This window comes from Berghia stephanieae, chromosome 1 (assembly GCF_034508935.2).
Source record: "Berghia stephanieae isolate SIO BIC M18660-M18661 chromosome 1, UCSD_Bste_1.3, whole genome shotgun sequence".
NCBI lineage: Eukaryota > Metazoa > Mollusca > Gastropoda > Nudibranchia > Aeolidiidae > Berghia > Berghia stephanieae.
In genome coordinates this window covers 102,887,881-102,906,088 of record NC_088360.1, presented here as the reverse complement: position 1 = coordinate 102,906,088, position 18,208 = coordinate 102,887,881, and the positions used below count along the sequence as shown (strand labels likewise).

The 18,208-nt window shown below is 33.0% G+C and overlaps 1 protein-coding gene across 3 annotated transcripts in view; it reads left to right on the top strand.

The window, feature by feature from the left end:
• Window positions 1-18,208, top strand: part of LOC144962593 (mechanosensitive cation channel TMEM63B-like) — a 64,327-nt gene that overhangs the window by 25,143 nt on the left and 20,976 nt on the right. Inside the window, exons 2-5 of one of the 3 annotated variants that reach the window (XM_078895678.1) lie at window positions 2,269-2,432; window positions 2,945-3,174; window positions 6,233-6,315; window positions 11,948-11,977. In XM_078895678.1, coding sequence (XP_078751804.1) covers window positions 2,992-3,174; window positions 6,233-6,315; window positions 11,948-11,977 — 296 coding nt within the window. In that variant the 5' untranslated portion in view covers window positions 2,269-2,432; window positions 2,945-2,991. Of the gene's footprint in view, window positions 1-2,268; window positions 2,433-2,944; window positions 3,175-6,232; window positions 6,316-8,504; window positions 8,583-11,947; window positions 11,978-18,208 lie in introns of all 3 variants that reach the window. The other 2 variants (XM_078895677.1, XM_078895679.1) reach the window with 2 other exon arrangements.

Here is an 18,208-nt window from a genome sequence, read left to right as displayed (position 1 = left end):
GAAGGAGTACTTTTCTGACCGAACCCCCCCCCCCCCCCCCCCCCCCCCCAGATCATGGGTTTGAGTACAGCTACTGGCATCGTGTTTTTTTCTTTCTTTTGGTCTTGAGCAAGAAGTCAAGCAACTGCTATACACATTGCGGCTGAGGCCCGACTTACAGACAAATCTGTTGTATTAAAAAAATAATAACACATTCAAGGAAGTCTCAGGTTTGATTGTTTTTTGTTTGTTTGTCTGTTTAAAACATGACGAGGGACATTTTAATCTATAAAAATTTGAAGGAGGGCTTTTCTGCCCGACCCCCCGCCCCCCTCCCCCCCCCCCCAAAAACAAAAAAAAAAAAACAAAAAAAAAAAAACAACAAAAAAACCCAACAAAAACCATCATACTGCAGGGAATTCCCATTTGTGTAGAAGAGAAATGAATTTTTATTTTTATTTTCTTAATTTTCAATAAATGTGATCCGTTTTCCTCAAGCAACCTGGCAATTAAAAGTTACCGTTTGAAATGGAAATATGGTTCCTTATGGCCTGCTTGGGGAATGAATGAAACATTGAGCTCATTGAGCATGGTGAATCCATGGACATGAGCTATATAAATGTTCATATATATATATAATATATATATATATATATATATATATATATATATATATTGTCTTATTATTTTATTTGACGATTTGTTCTCTACTATCACTCTTTAAGTAAGGACCAAGTACAATTCCGAAGACGCCGTGTCAATTGGATCCTCGAGTTTTGCTCTCTGACACCGTGATTCCGCCACCCCCATCCCCATTTTTATGATTCTTTGTAGTACCTTTTACTGTATATTCATATTACCAGTGCATTCTCTCCTCTTCTCAACCCTCATTCCATACATTTCACACACACACACACTTACACAAACACATACCCTCTCTCTTTCTCTTCTCTCTCTATCTCTCTCTCTCTCTCTCTCTCTCTCTCCCCCCCCCCCATGTATCCCCCTCTCCACTGGGTGGGGATCCTGATCTCCCATAGTGGACAGGGAGGTACATACTGTGTCTTCTATCCCCCCAACCCGTTTTCCAATTGTTTCATGTCGTTGTCTTGGCTGGGAGGGAAACAGTCGAATGTAAGTTATAGTTTTGGAAGATGGTATTTTTTTCCTTGTAAATCATCTCTCTGTTATTCATTGTATTATGTTTAGTTTACATATTATTATATTATATGATCTGTAAACATTTGAGTGTATTCCTCTTAGTTGGGACCTGTCCTTGTGTCTGGATGAGACTTTTAGTATAGGTGATCTCAAACTAAGTACTTCGACGGTGTGCTCTTGGAATCTACATCTGTTCCCTATTTGAACCAATTCCTTTTTGTCTCACCTTTTCTTTTGTGCTTTAATTGTAATTCTAGAACTTTTTACTATCCCATTTTCTTCCTTTTTACTGGCGCTGATATGACCTTATTGTGTTGCAAGCGCCGTAAAAGCCTTAAAAACAAACAAAACACCCCCATCTCCCTTCTCTTGCGCCTCTTGCACCCGCACCCATTCCCCTCTCCATACATTTACATTGTTACCACATTTGAGAAAATGGGATTTTTTTTGTAACCTTAAATTTTTGCGTTTTGTTGTTTGTCTCCTGACGAAGGCCATCGGCCGAAACGTTGTTTGTTTTGTGTTGTTCCCTTAAAAATGAGTCACACTTACTCACTTTATTATTTTTTTTTCTATCGATAGTTTTATTCTCTGTTTTTATCTGCTACAAATTCTCCATACTGCCATATCGTCATTATTAGTACTAAGTGCTAACGCTTCGATAAGAGGCTTGCAATAAAATGGTAGCGTCCGTGAGTGTTGTTTAAAGGGGGATGATGGGACGGTTTTAGTCAGCTGTAAGTCTCCAAGGGACTATTAGGCTATCGATGTGGAGATTGGTCTTATCAATGTTGCAGGTTGGGCCGGAAATAATGACTTCTTTTTATACAAGGCCGTTTTCCTTGTTAGACAATAGGACAATAGCTATAAGATAGAAGATTTACATTTTTTTTCTTTCTTTCTTCGTTTCTTTTTTTTTTCTTTTTTCTTTTTTCTTTTCTTTCTTTTGAATACTGCTGCAGCTTTAAGTTTAATAATACATGGTGCACATAATTGAAAGTAGTCCATCTGAGCCATTATGCCCATGGAGTTAGGAGCATCTAAATTATGTGTCACATATAGAAACTCCTACCTAATGGTTGGCCGAAGTTATGTTACGCTATATTATATCTCTCTCTATTTCATCAGGTGTCATAAAAACTTGCAACCAATTCTCCAATTCTCCACTGTGTTGGTTGTGCCTGGATACCCGACAATCACACGATGGTAAAGCAGACGTCTTGATGGAAGTTGACCTTGAACTTGGTTGAGTCAAGCTTGAAGGAACGGACGGACGACATTGACTGACTGGGGTAAATTTTGTCCAGCTTTCTGATTTCTTTTCTGTAATTTTAAAAATTTGGTTTGTTTGTTAATTAATTTGTTTTTAATTTACTTATCAAGTTCGGCTTCATGATCAGCAATTTAGCACAATCGGGAATTGAAAGTTTGTTGTCTCTTTGACAATCTAAACTAACCAATACGATTATGGTGAATGCAGGGTATTTACAAAAATGATAAGCTTAGATATGAATAAAAAAAAGCGAGTATGACAGTCGACAATAAAAAAAAATTTAAAAAATGAAACAGAACAAAATAAACAACGTTTCAGTTAAAAGCTTTCCAGTTAACATCAATTTTATACATTGTGGGCTGGCAGCTTTGCGTAAGTTTCCTTAGCTAATAAAAAAAAATCTCTGAAGATCTATGAATTCACAAAGTTGTCACATTCGTTTATCTTTTTTGTTTGTTGTTTTTTAAAATCATTAATAAAAATATATATTTTTGATTTTTTTTTTTTTTTTTTTTTTTTTTTTTGGGACAGCTGGTTATCAAAGACTTCATCAAAGGAGTCAAAGAAGAAGCTTCACCATGAAAGAGTTCCCGGGAGGCTACGACGATTCCCAAGAACCAGCCTTGATGGCCGAAGAGGAGAAGGACGCGTGGACCACCAACAATTCTCACAACTGCCTCAGCATCAACCGAACTTCTTTCCTCTACGAGAAGTACAATGGAATCCCTGATACCCTCATCATTAACCTGGTGGCTTTTGTGGTGAGTCTGGGGAGAGTGCGCATTATAGCGTAGCGTTTGATTTATAATCCTTTCTTAAAAAAATATAGCCTTGTGGAGAACATTGTGCTTATTTGAGTCAATAAAAAAATTGATACGACGCACAACTCTACTGATAGATTTGAAAAATAGAAATGTATTTTTTACAGATAGATAAACAGATAACTTGATTTCCTTTTATAATTTAAAGTCAGTTTGAAAGTTCGTTAAGTCAAACAGATATCATAAAAAATTTACCGAAGACACTAACACCTCATGACCACACCCTCAACTCTATCTGTCCTGTAGAGTCCTTACTTCCGTTGTGTTGATTTAGCGGTGATCAGTGTTATGTAGTAGTGTGTTCTCATTGCGTGTATGTTTATGTGTGCGTGTGTGTGTGTGTATGTGTGTGTGTGGTGTATACATATGTGTGTGTGTTTTGAAATGTGGTTGTGTGGAAGAAAAAAAAAGGGGGGGGGGGTCCATCAAGTAGAGAAATTCCTGAGCAAAGGGGGGGGGGGGGGGGGGGGGGGGGGGGGAGGGGAGGGGTGTGTGTTTGCTAGGAACTGTCAGATTGGCATTTTTCAGCAAATCGTGGCATTCATAGTGATATAATTCGCTTGATCGCATGACGGTATTCCGATTTACAGGAATTTTAGTTTCACCGATTAACAACATCAACTAATATTACTGCTGATATTACTGTCGTTTTTATGCCATCGATGTGATAATTATTGCCCTGGGAAATATTTAGTTAAACGTTTCGGCAAACTGTCAATTGGTTCTGTCTAGCTTCTAGCCCGAACAAACCAAAAGTAGACAGATTCGGGGACATGAAATTTTTCGCGTCCGCTTCAGATTTTCATTTGACCTCACATAAGTTAAGTAAAGGGAGACATTCCGAAATCTCCTACATCCCCAGTATTCATTCAATTTGTATTTTCACCGTTGGTCTTTTGTCAGGCGTTTATTTATTCAATTTGTCATCATATAAAAGCGTTTTAAAAACTCTAGAACAAACCTTGATAGATTTGTCAAAGTTTAAAATGTCCGAATTTGACCATTGTTTTGATTCTCGCCCGCCATTTTAATTTGTGAAGTATTGAAGGTAGTGCAAAGCACTCCCAAGTAAAGCGTGGTAAAGACTTGCAACTTATTGATATTGATATCTACTGACTGATAAACTAAGATCATGCCGAATAAAGCATGGCACCGACGACAAGCACATCGATTAAAATGTGCATCTAATCGTAATCAAGCTAATCAAGAAAATGATTCTGGCAATATCGAATGAAAATAGTTCTTTCCCCTCGAAATTGCGGGCTTTTTACTAGTTATGTTATAAGATAATAAATGACACTTTTATAGAGCCTTACCGGGGGGGGGGGGGGGGGTAGATTGCATTATTATTATTATTATTATTATTATTATTATTATTATTATTATTATTATTATTATTATTATTATTATTATTATTATTATTATTATTTACTTTGCCAGCTGAAATAGCTCTGCGTGATAGATAGAACGAAATCGACGTCACTCAGGTCTTTGTTACTGTTTTTAGTCAGCCATTTTTACGCGTACGTAGAAGTTCTCATTAAATTGTATCAAGCAGACAAAAAAAAAAAAAAAAATAACGTTTAAGGTAACACATCGTTTTGTGTGTTGGTACGTTAATATCCGCACACATCGTTTTGTGTGTTGGTACGTTAATATCCACACACATCGTTTTGTGTGTTGGTACGTTAATATCCACACACATCGTTTTGTGTGTTGGTACGTTAATATCCACACACATCGTTTTGTGTGTTGGTACGTTAATATCCACACACATCGTTTTGTGTGTTGGTACGTTAATATCCACACACATCGTTTTGTGTGTTGGTACGTTAATATCCACACACATCGTTTTGTGTGTTGGTACGTTAATATCCACACACATCGTTTTGTGTGTTGGTACGTTAATATCCACACACATCGTTTTGTGTGTTGGTACGTTAATATCCGGCTGGCGGATTGTTGTGAGTAAAGTATCCAAACGCACAGCATCAACAAGAGGCTAATTTGTACCAGGGCTATCTACGAGAATCCATTTATTGATTGTATGAATAATAGGCGCCACGAGACTGTTTCAATTGCTAACCTATCCACAGGGGTGTTAGGTGATGGTCCCAATTCAACACACATTCTTTCTCATTAGTTTTACTCACAGGCTCATCCTCCATCTCTATCTTGTCTCCTCCTCCTCCCCCCCCCTCCCCCGCCCCTTCTTTTCCATCCTCTTATCCTCTTCTTCTTCTCTCCTCTTCTGCATTTCCTTGCCTTCGCTATAACTATAATCTTTCAGCCATTAAAAACACACTGACACACTCACACACTCACACACAATTACATACACGCACACACACACACACACACTTTCATCACACTCACTACTCTCTCTCTCTCTCTCTCTCACTCTCTCTCTCCTCTCCTCTCTCTTCTCTCCTCTCTCTTCTCTCTATTATTTATATCTTCTATTATCTATCTTATTATATACCTACCTACCTACTACTATCTATATCATTATATTATTATATTATTATATATACTATACTACTATCTATCCTATCTATCATCTACTATCTATCTATCTATCTATCTATCTATCTATCTATCTATCTATCTATCTATCTATCGTCTATCTATCTATCTAATCTATCTATCTATCTATCTATCTATCTATCTATCTATCTATCTATCATATCTATTCTCTATCTATCTATCTATCTATCTATCTATCTATCTATCTATCTATCTATCTATCTATCTATCTTTATCTATCTATCTTCATCTTCTACTCTTCTATCCATCTATCTACTTCTTCTTCTCTCTTCTCTTTCTCTCCCCCCCCCCCCCCCTATCCCAACCCGATTTTCATTCGCTATTGATAATTAAGATATAAAATAACATTGTGACTATATCCAACAGAAAGAGACAACTTTATCATATTATTCATAATTCATCGTCTGCACTCTATTTTGAAAATGAAAGATCAACATTCATCTTTCTGCAGGTTTTACTGCTTCTCTTCACTGTTCTGAGGAAAATTGCTTGGGATTACGGGAGGTTGGCCCTGGTGAACAGGACGGAAGAAAAGTGAGTGTAGAAATTAATGATCTTTTTACTTTTCAACTTCCATTTGGGGAGATAGTGCAATGATAGGAACACGATTTTGTAAAAGACTTGTAAAAAGTTTATTTTGATTCTACAATTATTATTATTATTATTATCATTATTATTATTATTATTATTATTATTATTATTATTATTATTATTATTATTATTATTATTATTATTATTATTATTATTATTATTGTTATTTGTTTGTTTGTTTGTTTTTAGCCACCAAAAGCTTTTTTTATTTTTTTAAACTTAAAAATCATATAAATATATATTAGATTCTATGTGTTAGTACAAGACAGCAACGATGTCCATCTCTAAAAACGTGACAAAAACAAGCCCATTCAGATTTTGGTTTGTTTTTGTTTTACAACCAGGCCATGTTTTACAACCCATGTGCTGATGTCAAAAATGAGTATACTTATCATCCTCGTTATTACCAAAAAATGTTTCAAGCTTTTGATGTTATGAAAAAAATGATTATAATGACCCGTTTTCATTCACAACTCGTCTCAAAAGTTCCACAAACTGTGTGCAGTATGTGTGTGTGTGTGTGTGTGTGTGTGTGTGTGTGTTTGTTTGTTTGTTTATTTAATCTTTTTTTTCTCTTCACGAGGAAACCTGAAATTCATTGATTCTCACTCTCTGTGTCGATATTAATTGACATTCTTTTCCTTATTGTTTATTCCAATGCAATTTCCTTATATAATATTATGTTAAATATGATCAAACATTCAACTATGCAACTATGCGCTGGTGTTATATTTTTGTATTCTCAATGTTAAGAAAATATATAAATTGTAATTGTGCTTAACATATTATGATATTAAAACAATACAAAACAAGAGACGTTTCCGTGACTCTCTGAGGCAGCTTCCCCCCCCCCCCCCCCCCCCCCGCTTCTTCTGCTCCTGAATAAGGCCTAAGAGAATCTGTGCCAGAACCAGGTTTGTTCATAGTTATGCACACCAGATCACGTATACTGTCTTACAATTAATTCATTCGAACATCCAGACCCCTCGACCAAGTGTATTTTGATTTTGACAACTGATAATATTTTTTTAAAATCTAATCAAAAGGATTGTTAAATATTGATAATTGATGGTTCCTCCGTGACTTCTTGTTGCAATGCCAGTCAAACTATTGACACGAGTGCTTTTTTAAAACTATTATCTTAGTATGAGCCTTTAGTTCTTTAATTAACATACAGTGCATCCACTTTTGAAAATTACGTCAGTTATCGTATATTTTATTAAAACTAGTCGAATAAACATTTAAGTTGTTTTATTTTTTACTCGATAATTTAAAATAAAGTCTGTTTTGGCCCTGAAATCAACCGCTGACTGTGAACCGTAGACCCATAGCTACCTTAAGTGCTTGCCTATCACCCGGAGTAGACAGCCCACAGATCTTGAACATCACTCACAATTTTAACACAGACGATTGAAAAGAAATGCATCCTGTCTTTAGGTTTTGCGATGCAAATCCTTTATCAGTGTGTCAAAATATACCGAGAAATACCCACTAACTGGGCCTGATCTGTTTTGTGTACTTGACATGTGCTAAGGGTGTCTCCTGCCTTTTCATACAGGAAATAAATAGTCAAGGGGACGAAACGTGGTAAATGGCAGGAAATATTCTGATTGGTTAATGCTTAGTAACGGACGAACCATCAATTATTTTTGCTTGAAATTTAAGATAGCCCTATTGTGAGCATAACTATGACTAAGTCATTATAAACTAATTATGATCAGAACAGAACTGAGAGGATATTTATTGTAAGTTTGTTTACATTCTTTTTATGTCATGGTCTTGACCACAACACTATCACGTTAGATGTAAACGTTGCTAAGAAAAGGAACCAGATTTAAAGATAAAGAAGGATTTATTGCAGATTTTTATGTCAAAATCCCGAAATGCTTTTTGAGACGTCTTTTGTTTTTAATTGTTGTTATATTATGTGGTAGACACACATATTCTTTCAATTATTTTATTTATATTTTCAATGGCTCAGTTAAGCTCCCTTAGTTTTGTTCCGTATTTTTTCTTCTTTTCTTCTCCTTAAAATTATCATGATCTTTTTTCATCCCTGCTTTTATCTCCGAAACGAAAGAAACATAATTTCAGTTCTCTTTTAGTCCTTGTTTTTGATTTATCGATTGTAGCCTCCAAAGTTCTTTACTACACGGGACGTGTAACGTTAGGTTCTCTCCCCGTCTGAGGGATGGTACCCAAATGTGGTCGTGAGTATGATGCGTTGGAAAATCTAGTTCTTTTTATTTCATCATTTGATTTGTTTTGAACTTCTCAAAAAAAGTAATATTTGCTTATGTTTTCCATAAATGGAATTCGGGGCATTTATTGAAAAGAAAGAATTTTATGAACACATAAATCATTTCATTTTTTTATTTTTTACTTTTACTTATGAATCAACAAAAATGATTATCATGATTATTTTACTTACGTTTATTGTCCAAGTCTAAACCTTTTTTTTCTCCTTTTTTTGAGATTTATTTTTATTTTGGATTTTTATTTAATCATAAGTTAGAGTATTTATTCGTTTGCTTCAGTTTTACAATTATTATTTCCCTTACATGATTTCTAATGATTTCTTTCTATAACTCAGACAAAGCGCCTAACTAAGTTAATCTCTCGTTCTACTCGTATAACGGATTAAAACAAATAATTTCTGTTCGCCCAACAGTGATTGTTCACCGGGTCTTATTTACCTGATGTTGAATATTTTTTTTAGATATACCAGTGTTTTGTCCACAGGATTATAATGAATATAATAATAATAATAATAATAATAATAATAATAATAATAATAATAATAATAATAATAATAATAATAATAATAATAATAGAATAATAGGAATAATATAATAATAATAATAATAATAATAATAATAATAATAATAATAATAATAATAATAATAATAATAATGATAATAATAATAATAATGATAATAATAATAATAATGATAATAATGATAATAATAATAATAATAATAATAATATAATAATAATAATAATAATAATAATAATAATAATATACTTTATTCATCCAAAAAATATATACACCATAAAATAAAACAGGTCCCAATGAATGTAATTATACGGAGCACTGTTTATAATTGTGCTCTAAATGATAGTTAATGAAAGGCCCAATGGAATGCTAATACTGCCTCACTGAAAAATAAAACTACACATTTGAGAGTTTTAGACAAGATGAGGCACATATTGATCGATACATATTTGAAGGATGTGGTTTCTGGCCACATTAAAAAAAAAATGCTATTTTTTTTTCATAATATGACATGAACATAATTTCAAATCTAAATTTAGACGTCTATAATTTTTTGGGGATAAATATCAAGCATCGGTACTTGTGGGAAAAACTTTTTATTTTTTGTTGAATAATTTCCATTATCTTAAAATATAAGCTTGTTTCAAATCCTATATTTTTTTATATTGTCCGTTTTAGAAAAATGAAAAAAAAAATATGGCATGCTTATGAATTCTACAGAGACCTAAATCATTGAATGGGGCAGCGCGGCTCAGTGGTACGGTCTTTACTCCATACCCGAAAGCTACCGAGTTTGATCACCCGCCGCTGGGCTGTGTAGCCTTGAGCAAGTCATCTCGCCCTAGCTCAATTAGATACATGTCTTTTAAACGTTGTAATAATGCCATATAACAATTTGACGTGATGCAATATATAGACCTGTAAATTCTCAGTCAATTAACTGAAATCAGTCAATTCATCAAATTCAAATATTTTTAAAAAGGGAAGAAAGAATTGAATAAAGAAAGAATTCATGAATCATAGTTGAATGACTGTAAAGTTAATAAGGAATGTTCCACAGCGCTACGCATAGCTCATGGGCCGTTTATATTAAAACGATGGATATATATTGCCAAGGCTAAGCGACGCTTTTTAGAATTGCTGTGTCTGAACACACCCCAGTGTATTTTCACACAGCCTTCGTGAAATTATTTTTTCACTTTCCAAACCTGTCGTAGCCAATTTTAACTGAGCAGCCGAGCGATAAGTTTCACTGTTTCGTCTAAGCCAAAATTGACCACATTTACTTGAAGGACAGGAAAGGTATGAAAAAGAAAAATTCAAACACCGGAAGTTCGTTATGTAGACACCTTCAAATCGAAAGTTAAATCATTGATTGTTTTGCTCAAGTGAGCTTGCTGTTTACCTTTCATTTTCATTCTTTGGATTTTACCGCTACGACGAATTACGAAGAGTTTCAGCCAATTTTTATAGAGCTCATTTACAGGTCCAAAATATAGATCAAAGTCCTGTTTGAGGATATAGAATTCTTTTATTCTTTTTCTCAAATTGGTAGCCATTTTCTAGCCTTTTATAGCGTCAATTTATAGGTATTTAATAACTGCTGTTTTCATTTCTTGTTATCATCAACATAAATATCTGCTTCACTCAACTTTCTAATTATTTGGCAATAGTCAACTTGAATGGAAGCTTTAATATAATTAACGAAGATAAATAATGTGGACGTTTCGGGTCTCCCCTTTGTCAACGAAACACGATGGATGAAACATTGAAGACGAATGAGAGAGGAGAGGATGGCATTAACAAGGCAAAATTCACCAAGCGACGCCTTCCTCCCCTCTTTCATTCTTCTGAAGTGTTTCATTCATCGTGTTTTGTTGACAAAGGGGAAACCCGAAACGTCCACATCATCTGTCTTCGTTAATTATTTTGAAGCCTCCATCTTATTTGACTGTTGCTGATATTTATTTCTTCGAGCTTGAATTAGCAACTTTGCTCCATCTATTATTTGGATATTTGCATGACTCATTAATTATCAGCTACATAACTACATAATTGACAACTGTTAAAAATGACATGATCAGAGATGCTTGTCTTATATTATATGTATATATTTCTTAATTGGAACAAAAACAAGAAAAATGATTATGATTTGCTGAGATGGCTAGATTGTATCTGTCAACTGATCAGCAATTGCATAATGGACGATTAAACAATAATAATAATATATATTATTTTCTAAGTATATAGTATTATATTGTATATATATAATATATTTTATATATATTTATATCATATAAATATATAATAATTATATATAATATAATATAATATATAAATATATATTATATATATATATATATATATATATATATATATATATATATATATATATATATATATATATAATATTTCTGTAATATGTATGCAGTATTAACATAAATAATATTTGGCAAGTTTACTATTTTTGCTAATTTATATAAACAAAAATGTTCATTATTCTTTAACAAATACATTTTATATTTTGATTGTAATAAGACTAGTTGTACTTAATATATTAAAATATCAAATTCTAGACCATCAAGATATTCATTGAAAAACAGACACGTTTCATTACCTCGTCATTACAGTCCACAGCTTTTATCAGCTTAGTAGTACCTCTGTGATTTGTGTAAAAAAGAATAAAATATTATAACGATCACTTTGATGCACATCACGGACACATTTGAATTGTATTTACATATTATTATATATATAATACATCACAAGCGCACCCCCTTTTTTTCATTCCTTTTTCAGTTCACCTATCAGGAAGCAACCCTACAACGTGTATGCTATTGTGTTGGGTTGGGTATACACCAGGCATTTTGGTTCAATATTTCCCTCATATGCACACTAATACTATTTTTCTCTTCATTTTCAATTTTTATTGAAGACGAAAACATTTTTTTTCTTCTCATTTAAAAAAAAAATTATGTTTTGTTTTTTATTTTTTAATTGGTAAGGATTACATAAATATATATTGAATTTTTGATCAGATATTAATTTTTTTTTTCGTGTATTCATAAGGATTATATAAATATATATTGAATTTTTGATCCGATATTATTTTTTTCTTCTTGTATTCATAAGGATTACATAAATATATATTGAATTTTTGATCCTATATTAATGTTTTTTTCTTTTCAAAAATTTATAAGTCCTGCCATTTATATTTATAATTTTAGATTTATTCTGAATTTCCAATTTTCTACTTAAAAAATTATTACAAAATCAAGATCTGAATTATTCACTCTATATTATTATTTTTATATTTTTTTAAGCCTTTTTCTTTTTGTTGATACTTTTGGATGATTAAGACACACATTAGTCATTAAAATTGAAGATTTTTGATTGGCAAATACAGATGATTTATTTTCAACTTGTGGGACATATCTGCATTGTCTGTGGGTGTTTGTATATGTCATTATTTATGAATACAGGGTTGATCTGTCAGATTGTCATTTTGAGAAGAAAAAAAAATGTGAGCGGTGGAATGATTTAAAAAAAAAGATTACTCAAAATGGAACAAACCAAGTTTAACATTAAGAAGTCATTATAATTGTTGTTATTTATGTATCTATCGTTTTAAAAACGTCATGACTTGGATGCCAAAATCTATAAAATCCTTTGTTATTAAAAAGCATGTATTGTTAGGCAATTTGAGGGGATTTTGACAGTGGCGTTGTGTGACTAAATTACTTTAAGATAATGTGACTATGGCTAAATTACTTTAAGATAATGTGACTAACAGCATCGAGCAAGCATACAATTTATTTGCATGCAACTGCTGATTAGTCGAATGTAATATTTCTTAGTTTTATGACCGCTTTCTTCTTAACTCACTCAATCCTAGAGATTTTTGATACTTTTCAAAATTGGAAAAATGTATTAAAAATGAGCATGTACATAGTTTTATTCAACTACCATTAACATGTAAAAACTATAAAACATTAGCTTTGTTACTACGCCTATAATTTGTGTCAGAAAAATGTAATAAATTGGCATGGGGTAAAAGTAACCCGGGTAAACTACGGATATAGTCGGTGTTAGGTCTGAGTGAGTTAAAAGCTTCAAGTTTTCTACAAAGAATTATATTAATCTATTCTTTAAAAGATTTTTGAAAGTATTTTCGTAATTTCCCTGAGATTCAAATAACAACAGGCGTAGTAAATCTAGGAGTAGTTGATGAATACGTGCATCACACATGTAGTATGATGAAGGAAAAATTCGCATGGAGCACAGTGGGGAAAAAATATTAGAAAATCATTTTTTAAAGGTTGCAGTTCTTGATAAATTTTGTTAAGTATATTATTACGTTTTGTTCTTTATATGTTTCCGATCCTAAGATGATACAATTTTTTTTCTTTCATTAATTAGACGGTTCGATCTATTTGTTTCCTCCTATTTTCACCTCTTTAGGATAGAAGTGAAGATTGGCTGTGGTTAATAATATTATTATTCCCTTATCTATTCAACTATTGGTGTCGGAGGTGATAGGAATTGTCATCTCTCTCTAGATGGCGACAATAAAGGATCTGTTGAAATTTCCTTCTTTCAACTGTTTCAATATCTCATGCTTTTCTTTCATTGCTACAATTTGTGGATGAGATTTTATTTAATTTCAGTAGAAATTTAAGCCGTGGAATGAACACACCGACGTGTGACATAGATAATATAATAATATTATATCATGACGGTTATTATAGTTTTTGGTGTTAGTTAGCCTTGCCCCTGGTGTCTGTCTTTAATGAAAGACAGTAACATTAGCTCTGATTCCTCAGGCCATCTCACTCTTGCTAAAGACGTTTGGAGCGACGATCTAATGGGGAAGCATGACGCCACTCTCCCCCCCCCCCCCATCTCTCTCTATCTACACACATACTACCTCTTTCTTCCACACCCCCCTCTCTGTATTTTTCTTTCTTCTTCTCTCTCCACCCACTAAAATGATATCTATCTCGCTCATACATTATCCTTCTTACTTTTCTTGCTTCCTGTTATGAGGGCTTTATTTTCTTGGTCTAGAAAATCTGCTTTTTTTGTTTTTGCAAAGGTTCTTCCGAGGACCTTTTGCTTAGAGGTATACAGTCGGATAGATGGATCTATTGTGACATATAAAAAGCGTGGGGGGGGGGGGGGGGGGGGGTATAGTGTTCTATCAACCTTTATGGATTGTTACGTTTAATGTATCTTTTGTAAACATTATTATTATTATTATTATTATTTATTATTATTATTATTATTATTATTATTATTATTATTATTATTATTATTATTATTATTATTATTATTATTATTATTATTATTATTATTATTTATTTTATTATTATTATTATTATTATTATTATTATTATTATTATTATTATTTATTATTATTTATTATTATTATTATTATTATTATTATTATTATTATATTATTATTATTATTATTATTATTATTATTATTTTATTATTATTATTATTATTATTATTATTATTATTATTATTATTATTATTATTATTATTATTACTATTATTATTATTATTATTATTATTATTATTATTATTATTATTATATTATTATTATTATTATTATTATTATTATTATTATTATTATTATTATAATTATTATTGGCAGAAAAAAATCTCACTTCACCTGGGAATATCGAGACTAGTCTCAATGCTTGCTAAAACTAAATGGGTCTTTTTCAAGCTGAGCTATTGAGACTCTTCAACTAGACGGTCTCTTGTAAATCGCCCTTCAATCACATTCAGTTCCGTGTTTGGACTAGATAGTCTCCTTTCTCTTGTATTCCCTTGAGTGTTTTAAGTGCAGATCTGTCTTCCTCGGATTATCCCAATGACTTTCTTTTTACTTGCGTTGTAATGGCCTAATAGTGTCAGTTCAAAAGCTCAGCATCACGCGCAATTTTCTTTCTTCTGTCATTTTTTCTTCTTTGTCTGGCCTGTTTCTTACCATCACTCTATCTTATCCTCTAATCATCCATCCGCCGTGTCTCTCCATACATCCATCCATCCATCCATCCATCCATTCATCCGCCATGTCTCTCCATACATCCATCCATCCATCCATCCATCCATCCATCCGCCGTGTCTCTCCATACACCCATCCATCCATTCGCCGTGTCTCTCCATACATCCACCCATCCATCCATCCACCCATCCATCCGCCGTGTCTCTCCATCCATCCATCCATCCATCCATCCATCCGCCGTGTCTCTCCATACATCCACCCATCCATCGGTCCATCTGCTTATCCATTTATATGTCTAACTGTCTGTCTTGTATATCTTGGCGCTGATATAACCTAAATGTGTTGCAAGCGCCGTAAAACCCTTAAAAACAAACAAACAAATGTCTTGTATATCTGTCTGTCGGTCATTCTGGCAGTGTGTCTGACTTCTTGCCTGGCTTTCTAATCTACTATTTATATTTTTATCCATCTCTCATTTCGATTATTATTGCACATCCCTCACTCCCTCTCACTCTCTCTCTCTCCTCTCTCTCTCTCTCTCTCTCTCTCTCTCTCTCTCTCTCTCTCTCTCTCTCTTATTCTCTCTCTCTCTTTCATACACACACACACACACACACACACACATAAACATATAATATTATTGCCATCTAACACAGTCTCATTTTACTTATTCCCTGCATTTTGAGAATGCTGCATTATGTGCTTTTTTTTCAACAAAAGCTGCATCAAGTATGCCTCCGACACCCCCCTCCTCCCACCCATTCAAACTGCCATTCCTTTTATGGTCAGGGAATACGCCTTTATGCCTTTAACACATGGCTTGACATCTCCGTCAATGCAATGTAATGTAGTTAGGTTTGCCGGGTCGCTAAGGGACTTGCTTAGGATTCATTATGAGACAATGATAGAGTAAGATGCCTGCGACTGTCTCAGTTCTCAGTGGGTAGCTGCTGCGTCAAGTATGTCACCCCTCTTGGTTTAAGGGGAAAATTACGATAAGTATTGAAATGTAAGTTTCGATTTATTAATCGAAGACAAGATACTGTAGACATTTCGGTTTCCCCTTCATCAATAAAACACGGCGTCCACAGTATCCGTCTTCGTTCAATGAATTGAAGCTTACATTTCAATACATATCGTTATTTTATCCTTCGAGCTTCAAGCAGCAACATTTTCATTCTTGGATTAAGGACATGGCCTACTTGATTAAGGAGGAAGATTTATTTACTTTGCTACTTAAAAAAAAAACTTCGTGATACATCTTTAAATTTTTATTATTATTATTATTTTTTTTACACGTCTGCGTTGTTGTCTGGCACTGTTTCATAGATTACTCTCCAGATCCTGGACTAGTGACCAAAGTTTTAGATTTTTTTTCTCCTTGGTTTAGCAGGCAAATGTTGTTGACTGACTAATGTGGTACAGTGTCAAATTCCATCACTGGATAAGTGGTTCTTTTTTTTTTTTCCCTTTCTTTTCTTCTCCTGGCAATGTCTTACCTAAACTTTCTCTTGACCATTGTCTTATTTCATATTCCATGGCTGTTACTCATACAGGTTTTCCAGATGGGATATATTTTTATACCTACCAAAATGCATAGGAAGAGCGGTCTTCCAAAACTCGCCACTCGATTTTTCCTTTTTTAAAAATTCCTCTGAGATTTAACCTCCATCAGTTAAATTGTACGTAAGCTTTATTTAAATTATAAATCAACACTAGAATTTCCTAAAATTGATTATCAGTTTGTCAGTTTGAGATTTATTCATAATAAAGTAAAAGGTCCAAAAGGACATTCAAGGAAACATAATCCTTACTATTACTATCACATCCACAATAGAAAAAATTGAGATGAAAAGTTGTGGAAGATAACTCTTCATTTGTAACTGGGAATAAATGACATAAATTGGACACGCCAGTGATATCGTCTAGTAGGTTATATTCAGCGGATTGTGATTCGTGTTTGTATTGCCGATGATTTTGAAATTATTCAGGAGGTCTTCTCGTTGTGAGATTTTAAATTCAGACTTGTTATCCCCCCTAGCCCCTAAGGAAATTGATCACCAAGAGAATTTGCTGAATGGTGCATTGTAATATTAGCAACTTGCATAAACTATGTACGGAATGCTTCGAACATACGTTCTCTTAACCCAGAACCCCACGTAATTTGATTTGAACGTTTATTATCTTACTCTAATTTCTCATTGCACTTTCTTTTACATTAGTGAATTTTTGTTTAGATATGATAACTTTAATTTTAAACTCATCTTTTGAATTAAGAAATTTGTTCGCCAGTATTTGAAGGTATATTTGTACTATTTTTAGATATGATGAAGCGAGAGAAAATTATTCCAACAATTTTGTCTCTTTTACTTCTTTTTACTTTTAATGTGTATTTCTTTCTTTCTGTTTCTTTTTCATTAAAAAAAAACTCTTTTAGTTGGGGTCTTTAGTTTCTAATACGATCACACTATAAGGATATGGAAGTAGGAATGGGTGACTGCCTGATGGGCACACCTTTTATGTTTCTATTTACCGTCATGGAATAAATAATAATGTGAAATTGATTGTAAGCTTCAATTTAATTACAAAAACAGATCAAATGAACGTTTCGAGTTTCCCCTTTATCAACAAAACAGGATGAATGAAACACCACAGATGAATCCCATTCATCTGTGGTGTTTCATTCATCCTGTTTTGTTGATAAAGGGGAAATCCGAAACTTTCGTTTGATCTGTTATTGTAATTAAATTGAAGCTTACAATCTATTTCACATTATTATTTATTTCTTCGAGCTTCGAGCGGCAACATTTACACATTGGACACAGGAAGGTGTTTGAGAAATAAACGAAGATGGCTGAAGGTAGATTGTGGGTCTATTTTGAATGGTCAGTACGAGTATTAATTGTTATAAGTGTCACTTGGGAGACAGAGGAATATGAAAAAAAAAAACCCAAAAAACTTAAAGGAAAAAAGAAAGGAAAAGAAAATTGAAATGACTTGAAATTGATATTTCTTTTATGTTAAGTAATTGGGCTATATTCATC